The sequence below is a fragment of the Staurois parvus genome, unplaced genomic scaffold (assembly GCF_062004578.1).
Source record: "Staurois parvus isolate SC_StPar_1 unplaced genomic scaffold, SC_StPar_1.0 ptg000640l, whole genome shotgun sequence".
In the NCBI taxonomy this organism is placed as follows: Eukaryota; Metazoa; Chordata; class Amphibia; order Anura; family Ranidae; genus Staurois; species Staurois parvus.
Window position 1 is genome coordinate 701162 of NW_028318436.1, and position 13179 is coordinate 714340.

A 13179-nucleotide genomic window follows, 5' to 3' on the forward strand; every position below is an offset into this window, starting at 1 on the left:
TGGATCTATTACTGAGACTCGACACTGGTTAAAGGGTAGGGCTTTCCCAATAGGCAACTCTGGTGAAATGGTGAAGCTAAAAATGACCAGTAGAATAAAGGGTGGAGCTAGCACTGAGACCCAACACAGATGAAGGTGGAGCTAGTACTGAGTCCTAACAGCAGTGAGGGGAATGGGCTAGACGCAATAGTGGTCAGAAAGGGAAAGTACTGAGAACTAAAGCTGGTGAGAGGAAAGGGCTTTCACGTGACAAGACCCAACACTGGCGAGAAGATGGAGCCAGCAGTGACTACTGGATGAAAGGGTGGAGTTAGCACTAATTATAAGATTGAGTTAGTATTGAGACCTAACAGAGGTGAGGGGATAAGACTGGTACTGAGACACAATATTGGCAGAGAGTTCTAGCACTAAGACCCAACACTGGTGAGAAGATGGAGCCAGCAGTGACTACTGGATGAAAGGGTGGAGTTAGCACTAATTATAAGGTTGAGTTAGTACTGAGACCTAACAGAGGTGAGGGGATAAGGCTGGTACTGAGACACAATATTGGCAGAGAGTTCTAGCACTAAGACCCAACACTGGTGAGGAGGTGAAGTCAGCAGTGGGCAATGGATGAAAGAGTGGAGCTAGCACTGAGACCCAACACTGCTGAAAGGGTGGATTTAGCACTACTGTGGAGGCTGAACTAAGAGCCAACCATGGTGAGAGGCTGAAACTAAAACCCAATATCAGCACAAGGGTGGAACTGTGACCCAGATGGCCCTCACCCAACTTGCCCACTTATCTGATGGGTTCAATAACTTAAGAGTAATAAGTTATCTGTGATGAGTTACAGTGGACTTCATCCAGGCTTTGTAGTACACTCCTCTGAACTGACCAGAGGGACAGTTAACAAAAATTGGAAAAAATTGAGACAATGAAGCAAGCAATCTGATTGGATACTGTGGATATTAACTGCCTTGGTAAGCTGCTAGCAGTCCAGGTTGGTTTTAGTTTACACATTTTATTCTTCAGAACCGATTTACTTGATATACTAGATTTGTAGACTTGCCAACATTTGGAATGAGACTTGGCTTGCCTTTAAATCAACCAGAATGGGAATTTGTTTTGTTTTGTTCTGTTCTGCTGAGTTTGTCGGTTCAAACTTTATTTTTAACTCAATTTCTCTTAAATCATGTGATCACTTTCAGTAAATACTTCCCATGTACACACTGGGATGAGGGGGGTGGGTGTCAAACTTTTGGACTTTGTCTAACTGGCAGAGGTGGAGCTCACTGTTTATCATTTTTAGAAATGGCAGTGTTAAAAGTAAGCTCCAGGCAAAAAGCTAAATGCATTTATAATATGTGAAAGCAAACTGTTTTACCTGTCAGAGGAGTTGTATTTCTGTCCATCCGGTCTTGAGATTTACACAACTCTGCCACGCAGCACAGCCCTGTCTGGCAGGGGAGCGCACTTGGTCTTTCTTTTTCATCCTCCAGCTTGTGTCTGTACAGTAAAAGGAAAAGCAGCACACTGTGGAGTTCATCTCCCAGTCATTGTACTCTCCCTGGATTTCTACAGATCTGTAGCCCTCATTCCCAAATAACAGTATATATAATATATATCCCACGGGGTACTTCTCTCATGATAACAGGGTACTTCTACCTGTCACACTGAATTCATTACAACATTTTAGAATGGAGTTTTCTTAACCCTTTAATGACTAGAGGTCAAGTAAGCCAACATAGCCAGACCAAATGTTGGGTCGTGGGTCAGGCCATGCAGGCCTGACCTACATCTCTTTTGCCACGCAATGGAGATGACGCCCCCTCTCTTTATATTCACCAGAGGCGACCGCAGTCTTCTCTCCAGCCGGGGCCACCTCTTTCTTCATTGGCCGGTGGTGCCACATGCCCCTCCACAGTACTACAGTTCTCAGGCAACGCTGCCGTATTGCCTGGTCCTGCCTGCCTGTTCCTTTGGTTTAATTGGCTGTGGTGCTGCAGCACTCTATCTGAGCATCAAAAGCCCAGAACTTTGGGCTTGTGATAGTGTCTGCTTCCTAGCTCCCTAACTGTTGTGCCCTGCCTGCTGTTACCTGTCATTTAAATTTATCGCTGCTGACCCCTGCCTTGTACTCTGACAATTTTTTTGACCTTGGAAGTATCTATTGGATTATTGTCGCACACTACCTGCCCTGACCTCAACACTGTTTGCTGGATTATGCTTGCGCACTACCTGCCCTGACCCCGAACTTTCTATTGGATTATGCTTGCACACTACCTGCCCTGACCTCAAAACTGTCTATAGGATTATGCTTGTGCACTACCTGCCCTGACCTCGAAACTGTCTACTGAATTATGCTTGTGCACTACCAGCCCTGACCTCGAAACTGTTTACTGGATTATGCTTGCGCACTATCTGCCCTGACCTTGAAACTGTCTACTGGATTAATGGCGCACACTACTTGCCCTGACCTTGAAACTGTCTACTGGATTATGCATGCACACTACCTGTCCTGACTTTGAAACTGTCTACTGGATTAATGACGCACACTACCTGCCCTGACCTCAAAACTGTCTACTGGATTATGCGTGCACACTACCTGCCCTGACCTCGAAATTGTCTACTGGGTTATGCTTGCATACTACCTGCCCTGACCTAGAAACTGTCTACTAAATTATGCTTGCCTGCTGCCTATCTTGACCTTGGTCTGTCCAGGATTCCTCAACCAGCCACTGCCTTCTGCCAGACCAGCCTCTAGACTACAAGTATCCTTCCCTACCTTATTTGTGCAGTCCTAGTGCCATCTGGCCAGGAATGATAAGACCTGGAGGCAGCCCAGTACTGGTAGGTTTGCTTGTCTTAAGGAAAAGGGGGGCTACCATAGGCAGAAGAAACACTCACTACCTATAATTCCTGACCTAGGCATTGGGCTGATTGTCACACTGGCTGGCTTCAACTGTCACGGTGCCCCTCTTTGTGGGCAGCTCAGTGACAGCTGCAGCCAACAGGTTTATCTACAAACAAAAAACCACATGTGATCACCATGATTGCCTGTCATGGTGATCACATGAACAAGATGGATGCTAACTGGTTCCTAATTGTTAGTTGAGACCAGTGGCTGTCAGCTCTACAGTGGAACATGAATTAACAATAATTATTTTATTTACTATAGCACCATCAATTTAAACAGCACTTTACATATATATTGTACATTCAGGTCAGTCCCTGCCCTTAAGGAGTTTACAATCTACGGTCCCTAACTCACATTCATACATACCCATGCTAGGGCCAACATAGACAGGAGCCAATTAACCTACCAGCTTGTTTTTGTAATGTGGGAGGAATCCAGAGTGCCCATAGGAAATCCACACAAGCACAGGGAGAACATGTAAACTCCAGGTAGTTAGTGGTTGGGATTCAAACCCAAGTGTGGCCAGGCAGAAGTGCTAACCATGAATGCAGAGGGTTTCCTTTTCTTGGCATCTGGTACTGTACCGCGCAGGCTGGTCCTGAAGATGTCAACCTACAGGCTTTGGTCAGGAATGGCTTAAACTACAGGACCGTTTTCTGAAGTGCTTCATAATATAAACCATTTTTTTTTATAAATTACCATCGTCACATTTTTTAATCTTCTTTGCATTTGTGCTGGGAGGAGGTATCAGAGGTTGGTCAGATTAGTGCTGGAAGGGGTAAGCATGCAGTTTAGTTCTGGGTTTCTTTTTTGTGGGGAAGTGGGAATTTTTTCTGAAAGGGTGATATGGGGTAGATAATTGCCTGCAGAGGGAATTTTGCAATTCTATAGTTCTTATACACCCCTGATTCCTGCACTCTGTGTTTTTTTACTCCTTACCCCTACAATGACTTACACACTCCTGGATCTTGTTCTCTGTGTGTTAGGTACTCGTAAACCTGGCACTGACTGCAACACTGTGTTTTACATACTCTTGACCTTTTAATTCTTTGCACTGCACATTCCATAGCCATGCAATCTGTGCATTACACACTCTTCACCCCTATGTGTTGCGCATTCCGCAATCCTGACCCCTGCACTCTGTGCATTACACACTCCTGACCCCATCATTCTGTGCATTACACACTCCTGACCCCCGTGCTCTGTGCATTACACACCCCTGACCCCTGCACTCTGTGCATTACACACCCCTGACCCCTGCACTCTCTGCATTACACACTCCTGACCCCCGTGCTCTGTGCATTACACACCCCTGACCCCTGCACTCTGTGCATTACACATTCCTGACCCCCGTGCTCTGTGCATTACACACCCCTGACCCCTGCACTCTGTGCATTACACACCTCTGACCCCTGCGCTCTGTGCATTACACACCCCTGACCCCTGCATTCTGTGCATTACACGCCTCTGACCTCTGCACTCTGTGCATTACACACCTAAGATACACACATAAGATAAGCCACAGATACAGTCCGTCTGTGACACGGATTTTGTCTTTAACACAATAAGAGAAGAGCTGGAACTCCACAGTGATCAGCAGCCACCAGCTGGCTTGCAGTAATGGACTGAGTCTGAGAGGAAGACTGGAAGGAATGGCAGCTCAGCAGCTACACTGGCCCCAGATACCTGGTATCTTCCTCTGTCCTTTCTTCCTCCCCTCTGCCACCCCTCCTCTCAGCTGAAGGATCATTCATGATGTGGAGGCGTCCCACACAGAGAGAGTGCCAACCTGTGCTGTGCCCAGGTGCCCCTAGGTAGCGATGCGCCCTAGGCGGCTGCCTAGTTTTCCTAGTGGAAGCACTGGCCCTGTATAGATGACAATATATATGCAATGTGCATTGCAATTATTTGCACTTAGAAGGACACAGAGTTGACAAGGGGTGTGATTTGAACGCAATATTGTGGAGCTTATTAGCAATGGCTCAGCCACAGTGAAGCACTTTCTTGTAGTTTTCAAACACTTTGCAGTTTTGACGCCTGCAGATGTCACATGTATATGTGTGTACAGACCCCAATAGCTCCCCAATGTGGCTGGGGAGCAGGGGTGGACTGACAACTCATGGGGCCCCCAGGCAATAGGGGATCATGGGGCCCCTATGTTCTTGCCCAAACTCAAAACGCCTATGAAAAAGGTACCAGGGGCATCTCATGGGGTCCCCTACTGACCCCAGGCCCTCGAGCAGTGCCCGAGTTTCCAAATGGTCAGTCCGACCCTGCTGGGGAGTGAAGCATTACAGCACAATGGTCTGAAAGTTATCTGCAACACATTGCCTCCTTAAGTTCCTGTACAACAAAGCTCAGACTGGGTGAGGGAAATGCTAGTGTGCTGCAGCTGAAGGAGCATGTTGATAGGGAGAGAGAGCAGAGTGACGTAGAGATGAGCTCTTCAGTCCGCTGTTTCTCCTATTACTGCCCATTCACAGGCTAGAGGAGGCACAAGACCTGTAAGTGTTACTGAACTGCTGCAGAGAAAAATCAGGTCTCCTGCTCTGCCATACAGGACTGGGCTATTAGGCGGAGCTGTGTAAATCTCAGAAATGGATGAGCATAAATACTGCACAAATCCACTGGTAGGTAAATAACCCCCATATACTGTATATTTCATCTGTATATTTAGGTGTTTGCTTTAATAAGGAAATACATCCATTTCCCTTTATATAAGCCAGAAATGCAAGCTCTAAAGAAGCCTTTAATGGGAATAATGTGTATCTGCCTACAAAGCATAATTGCATTTTTTTTCTAATTATAAACACTTTCAGTTTCTAACCAGCGCTCAATATTTACCTCCTGACCTCTGTCTGCTCATCCCATATCTGTGTCCAGCCCCCTCTGTTTAAATAAATGCCCTCTTCTCTTCCCAGCTCAGTCCACCACTGCACCATGGGACCGTCTCCTCTCCTGCTCTGCCTGCTATGGGCGGCCATGGTTAGCGTGACCGTGGCGCAAACCCCTAAGTAAGTATTATACAGTGCTGTTCTGTACAAATGTCAATATTGTTTTCATTTAAAAAGTGTTTCCCTTTTAAAGAGAAGTTGTAAATCATCTGCGATTGTCCCCACAGGGACAAGCTGCTCCTTTGGGGTGGGCAAGTTGAATCTTTTGCCAGTTAGCTGCTGGCATAGCCAATCAGTTATGAGACTGCCAGTAGAGAGTTACGCAGCAGATTTTAGCTCCTCTAGAAAGCCTGTTGCTTTTCAACCAATTTCCAGAAGCAGCCTGCATCTAATCAGTATAGGACTAGAAGCCAATGGATATTCTAAGGTCATCATTAAGAGTAAGGGGTGGAATTGACTTATTTATTACAGGTACTTATCAATTTACGAAGCTCTTTACATTTAGTCATGGCCAAAAATATTGGTACCCCTGTATTTCTGTCAGATAATGCATTACTTCCCCCAGAAAATTGTTGCAATTACAAATGTTTCGGCATTCTCATGTTTATTTCTTTTGTTTGTATTGATATGACACAAAAAAGTGGAAGAACGCAAAGCCAAATTTGACACATTTCACGCGAAACCCCAAAAATGTATTGGGCAAAATTATTGGCACCTTCTCAAAATTGTAAGAAATAATTGCATTCCAAGTTTGTGATGCTCCTGTAATTTGTAATTAAACTCACCTGTATCAATTAACAGGTGCTAACACTATAGAAATCACACCGGCAACCAGTTAAAATGGTAAAAAATTGATTTAACTTTTCTGTTGTGTGTCTCTGTGTGCCAGAGAAGAGAAAGAGCATTAAAGAATTTTCTGAGGATTTGCGAACAAAAATTGTGGAAATGCATGCACAATCTGAGGGTTACAAGTTCTTCTCCAGAGATCTCAATGTTCCTGTGTCCACCATGCGCAATATTGTCAAGAAGTTTACAGCCCATGGCACTGTAGCTAATCTCTATGGAGGTGAACGAAAGAGAAAAATGTATCAAAGATTGCAGCGAATGATTGTTCGAATGGTGGCTCGAACAACTTTCAGACAAATTCAAGCTGACCTTCAGGCACAGGGTACAACTGTGTCAGCTCAAATTATACGTTGCCATCTGAATGAAAAGGGACGCTATGGTAGGAGACCCAGTAGGACCCCACTGCTAATACAAAAACATAAAAAAGCCAGATTGGAGTTTTGCCAAAACTTACCTGAGGAAGCCAAAATCCTTTTGGAAGAATGTGCTGTGGACAGATTAAACAAAATGACAGCTTTTTGGTAAAGCCCATCATTCTACTGTTTTCAGAAAAAAAAATGAGGCCCTTTAAAGAAAAGAATACAGTTAAGCATGGTGGAGGTTCACTGATGTTTTGGGGTTGCATTGCTGCTTCAGGCACTGGATGTCTTGACCGTGTGCATGGCATTATGAAATCTGTAGACTACCAAAGAATTCTGGGGTGCAATGTAGGGCCCAGTGTCAGAAAGTTGATTCTCCGTAAGAGTTCATGGGTCTTACAGCAGGACAATGACCCAAAGCACACGTCAAAAAGCACCCAGAAATGGTTTCACTCAAAGCGTTGGAGAGGACTGAACTGGCCAGCAGTGAGTTCAGATCTCAATCACATAGAGCTGCTGTGGAGAGATCTCAAAACAGGGAAAAGGAACCCTTCCAATCTAAGAGACCTGGAGCAGTTGGTGAAAGAAGAGTGGTCCAAAATTCCAGTAGGGAGGTGTAAGAAACTTATTGATGGTTACAGGAAGCCATTGATTTCAGTTATTTTTTCCAAAGGGTGTGTTACCAAATATTAATTTGAGGGTGCCGATAATTTTGTCCAGTCCATTCTTGGGGTTTTGCGTTGAATGTGTCAGATTTGGCTTTTTGTTTCTCCACTTTTTTGTGTTATACCAATACAAACAAAAGAAAAAAACATGAGAATGCCGAAACATTTGTAATTGCTAAAATTTTCTGGACGAAGTGGTGCATTATCTGACAGAAATGCAGGGGTGCCAATATTTTTGGCCATGACTGTATACAATATATTATATATTTACATCAGTTTCTGTCCTCAAGGAGCTTACAATCTAAAGTCCCTAACTCACATTCATACTTACTAGGGACAGTTTAGACAAGAGACAATTAACCTACCAGCATGTCTTTGGAGTGTGGGAGGAAACTGGGGTACCCGGAGGAAACCCACGCAGGCACAGGGAGAACATGCAAACTCCAGGCAAGTAGTGCCATGGTTGGGATTCAAACTGATGACCCTAGGGCTGCTAGGTGGAAGTGCTAACCAGGAATGCAGAGGATTTCCTTTTCTTGGCTTCTGGTACTGTACTGCACAGGCTGGTCCTGGAAAAGCGGACACTATGTCGCCTTGAGGAAGGAACCCTTCATGGCACCAAAATGTTGGTTTACTCAACTAATGTGACATCGGACTAAGAAAAGAGTGTATATGTTTGCAATGGAGTAGTTATGAGGTCTCACCATTTCACTGTGGTTTGGACAGCACCATCTGCTAGAGTGACTACAAGCCTAGCCTCGGAGCTTTTTCCTGAGACAATCAGCAGCACGAGGAATGCTGAAGGACAGGAGGCTGACATGCCCTATCTTCCTCTGCATTCCTTCTGCCAATGCTTGTCTCAGGAAGGTACTTGGAGCTGGGACAAGTGGCCATTATGAAATGGCTGTCTCTTTCTTAGATATGTTGTCGGACAGCCGCAGGGGATGGAAGGCGCTCAGTCTAACTTCAGAACTAAGCCTGGGAAGCACCTAGCAACCTAAGACAAAGTATCCCAAGTACTTTGTCACATGGGGAACAGAACGATGAAAAAAAAAAATCAGTGATAGTTCTATACAATGGAACTGCTGCCAGAAAAGGTTGCTGAAGAACCTGGAGAGGGAATGATATATACAAAGCAGGTATGTGTCTTCCATGTATTTTCCAGTAATATTGTCACTGGTGAATTTTCAGTAGCACCAGGATCCCTAGTGTTACATGGGCCTAATAGTTACTGGCATATCATGGCATGACAGATGGAGCTCAGAGGACTACAGCACGGTATAATAATTCTTGTTCTGTTCATAGGTTCTTGGTCGCCGCACCTCGCCTCCTACATGTGGGTGTCAAAGAAGATGTGTGGGTGCAGATGGAGTGGAAAAAAGAGGACAAAGCGCCAAATGATGTTGCTGTAGAGATGTACCTGCGCAATCAGAAGACCTTTGACGAGTGCTCGGAACGTTACCGTTTAACTCTGCAAGCGAGGGACAACCATATTAAAAAACAGACTATAGAGGTGAGTTACTGCATGCAGCATGAAACTCAGGGCCCAATTTCCCAGCAGGCACTTGCATACTCGGTGTCAAAGGCCAGTAAATATTTGTATTAAATATAGAAAATGTACACAACAAGATCTTAAGAACCTTCCAACCCTATAATGGTCACCTTCTGGTATCTAAACTCACCTTTCATAGTGTTTCTTGGGTAGCCTATCCAATGACACCACCAGTACCCAGTATTGTCAATAATAGCACACTCTAAGGTACGTCTGCAACTCTCATGTAATAGCATTGGCCACTCAGGCATCAAGCACATTAAAATTTTGAGGAGAAAAGTGGCATGCTATGTACTCCCTATAGCCTAGAGTACCAGGAATCTAACTGAGCAGTGTTGGGGACTGGAGTGGCTAGCACCAATGGGTAGCGAATTTGGCTTTTAAAGTGTGTCTACAGGAAAACCATCAGGTTCATTTTAATGGCAGGCCAGCTGACTGCACATTCTTACTTCAATGCTGCAAATAAAAATATCTGACTCTTGGCCCACTCAGGCACCAAACACTGTCACTTGAGTTGGATACAGAGTCCTTAGACGCGGTTTGCCAAACTGAGCCGCAATGCATAGAAGGAAAGGTAAGAATGTGCAGATGGTGGGACCAGAACAGATGGCCACCATGGGCTCTTAATCAGAAGGGGCAGGACATGCAACCTATGCTACTAAAGTAGTTCACAGCTCATAGGGGAGCGCACTTTGGAATTTTTGTAGTGGACCTTGCCCCCACACTAAGACCAGTTTTAACCTGATCAGCCTGTTGGACATGTCTACTATGTTCAACATTTGAAGAGGTTACACCATGTGATTTGGTGTCCCAAGAAAAGCGCACATTTGCTAGATGTGTTTGGGGTCCCATTAAAAATTAATGGCACCCACCTATGTCTTATGAGGGCAATGTGCTCCCGTGTGATGTGGGAAACACGCATGGAAATGTAGTAGTGAACAAGCCGTTAAAGAAGTTCTGAGAATTTCCAGACTTCTACATGCAGTCAGTGGAAGAGAAAATTCAAACATGCTCAATAGCTCTGCCAAGGTGGCTTTCACCCAGCAAGGCTTCCCCCAATGGGTACCCGACAGTAGATACTCTACTGATGCTCATCGGCTATTATATTGCTAACACACAAGGAGACTTTAATTCCAGTTAAAATATGGCACTCGTTGCATATTCAAGTTTTATCCTGTGTTTGGGCCCTGATGAAAATGGAGTGGTTTTGCCCTGAAATGTGGTGGCTCTTTTGATACAGTTTATTTACCAACAATTAAAAATAGCTTGGACCCTTTCACCTGTCTGTCGGTCTGGTGTAGACATGTGCAGAACGAAAAAAAATTTGTTTTGTTTCAATTCGTTATTGAAATGATTTTATTTAGTTAATTTTTTTTCGGAATTCGTTTCATTTATTTGTTTTCGAATTTTATTCAAATTTTTCTAATTCAGTTGAATTTAATTCAGTTCGACCAAATTGAAAAGTATCAAATTCAAATTTATTCTATTCAAAAATCGAATTTCAGAAGATGGTTATATTCTTTCTATTTTATTCTGTTCTATTCTATTGTTTTTTCTATTCTAACCTATTCTATTCTTTTCTGTTCTATACCTTTATTTTATTCTATTTTATTCTATTATTTTCTATGTTATTCTATTCTTTTCTGTTTTACTTTGTTATTTTCCATTCTATTCTGTTGTATTCTATTCTACTCTTTTCTAAATTTGAATTTTGGAAGGCAGCTATGTTCTATTTTATTGTCTTGCATTGTATTCTATTCTATTTCTTTTCTATTCTATTTCTGTCTATGCTATTATTTTATTTTCTATTCTATTCTTTTCTATTTTATTCTGTTCTATTCTATTTTATTTTCTGTTCTGTTGTACTCTGTTCTTTTCTTTTCTATTCTATTTTTTGATTTTCTATACTATTCTATTCCTTTATTTTCTATTCTATTTGATTCTATTATTTTATTTTCTATTCTGTTTTACTCTATTCTCTTCTATTATTTTATTTTCTAATCTATATTATTCTATTTTTGTTTTTGAATTTGATTTTGTTTTCAAATTCTATTTGAAATTTTATTTTGTTATTTCAGATTTGTTTAAATTCGTTACTATTGTAATTCGGAAATTCTGATACATTTGAATCTCCGAATAATGGAAATTTCTTCCGAATTTTGATTCAGAATTAAACAAACAGCACATATCTAGTCTGGTGCCCCTTTCTGTGTTTCTATGGAAGAGCTCTGTTGACCATAATTGGGAATTTTTGTAAATCAACGGGTTTGAAAATGGGGGTGGGATAGAAGATAGAGAAAGAAGTGGAGTTAACAGCGGCACACACAGTCTAGTGGCCAGAGAGCTGTGAAAATCCAGCATCCTTGGGGGAAAGCCAGCAAGTTCTAAGGTGTGCTGATGACATCCTGTTACCTGTGATTTGGTTTCCCTGAATCATACCTGCTGTATCAGTCACTTTCATCATAGTGGTTTAACCTTCAGACAGCAAAAACACTTTGATATGAAACAAAGCACATTCATCCAGACACAGAGGCCGCACAGCGTATGGATGGACAGTGCAGCCAATGGTGGGTCAAGTCCAGCATAGTGTATGAGTATTGTGCAACTGCATGGGTAAACAAGAAAGGTCAAAATGCAAGAGGCATGCAATATTGGAACTTTCTCTTGTGATGTATTGCTCAGTTTACCATAAATGACAAATAGATCAAACTTTAATTTCCAGGATTTCTTTCATATTGCTCCTTTTCTCTGGAAGTCCTGTCCACATGCAACCAGATGCTACCAGATCTGAAAGAGTTTAACCTTGCTATAAAAAAAAAAAAAAAAAAGAAGAAAAGTGTAGATTTCATGAACGTTGGTGACTGCATGTCCAGATCAAACCTTGCAGTGTCAATTTGTATTTGTTTATGTGGCAATAGCTCTATGACTAATTTGCTTTCCGAAATAATTTTACATTGTATTTTAGGGACATAAAAAGTGGCTGACAAAAGGACAAAAATAATATATATATATATATATATATATATATATATATATATATATACACAAACAACTATATTTATATATGATGTTAAATTAGTTATTTATTAATTTATTTATTATTTTATATTTTATTTTATATATATATATATATATATATATATATATATATATATACACACATACAAACAACTATATTTATATATGATGTTATATTAGTTTATTTATTATTTTAATTTTATATTTTATTTTATATATATATAAAACTATATATATATAAAACTTTTTTAATAATTTTTGTCACTTCTGTTATTACCATGTATTTTTTTTACGTGTGCAAAGAATGAGATACAGTAAGCTCAATTCACAAGCTGAAACACCAGGATGTGGATTCCAATTAGATGTGAAAATTTTGGTCACATTTCTGAAAATAAATATCCCTAGCTTAGTGTAAAGCTTCATGAGCTGTGCATACGGACAACTGGAAGCAAAAGAGGGTTGCCTCATGTGATTACCATGATTGATTATACCATGGTGATCACATAATCAAAAACCACACTGATTGGTCCCAGTCCTTACTTGAGAACAACAGCTGCCAGTGACAGCTAGGATAGGCCAGGGCGCTGTCAGAGCCATCTGGTGCAGCATTGATAGCTTAATATAAAATGCTAAAAATGTTTTTGTTTTATTTTTTTACACGTTGTATTGCCATGTCATAAGTGCAGTAAACAGGTTTGTTTGTAAACAAACCTCATGTAATTACTATGATTGCCTGTCATGATGATCACATAACTGGGATCCACGCTTATTGGTTTCTGATTGTTTGTGAGAGACCAGCGCTGTCAGTATTCTAGCTGGGAGAAGGCAAGCCTGCCTGTTGCCTGGTTGGTATCGTAGGTTAACATGCTCTTGGCAATGGGCAGTCTCTGAAAATGATAATTTAGCCAGGAGTGGGTTAATAAAGAAAGGGACTGATATGCATTGA

General features: G+C 41.9%; 1 protein-coding gene across 1 annotated transcript in view; it reads left to right on the top strand.

Annotated features, from left to right (window-relative positions):
- Positions 1 to 5781: 5781 nt before the first annotated feature.
- LOC149449032 (complement C4-B-like) overlaps positions 5782 to 13179 on the top strand; it is a 121575-nt gene continuing 114177 nt past the window's right edge. The window contains exons 1-2 of the mRNA XM_089693924.1: positions 5782 to 5913; positions 8969 to 9176. Coding sequence (XP_089550050.1) covers positions 5801 to 5913; positions 8969 to 9176 — 321 coding nt within the window. The 5' untranslated portion in view covers positions 5782 to 5800. The remainder of the gene's footprint in view (positions 5914 to 8968; positions 9177 to 13179) is intronic.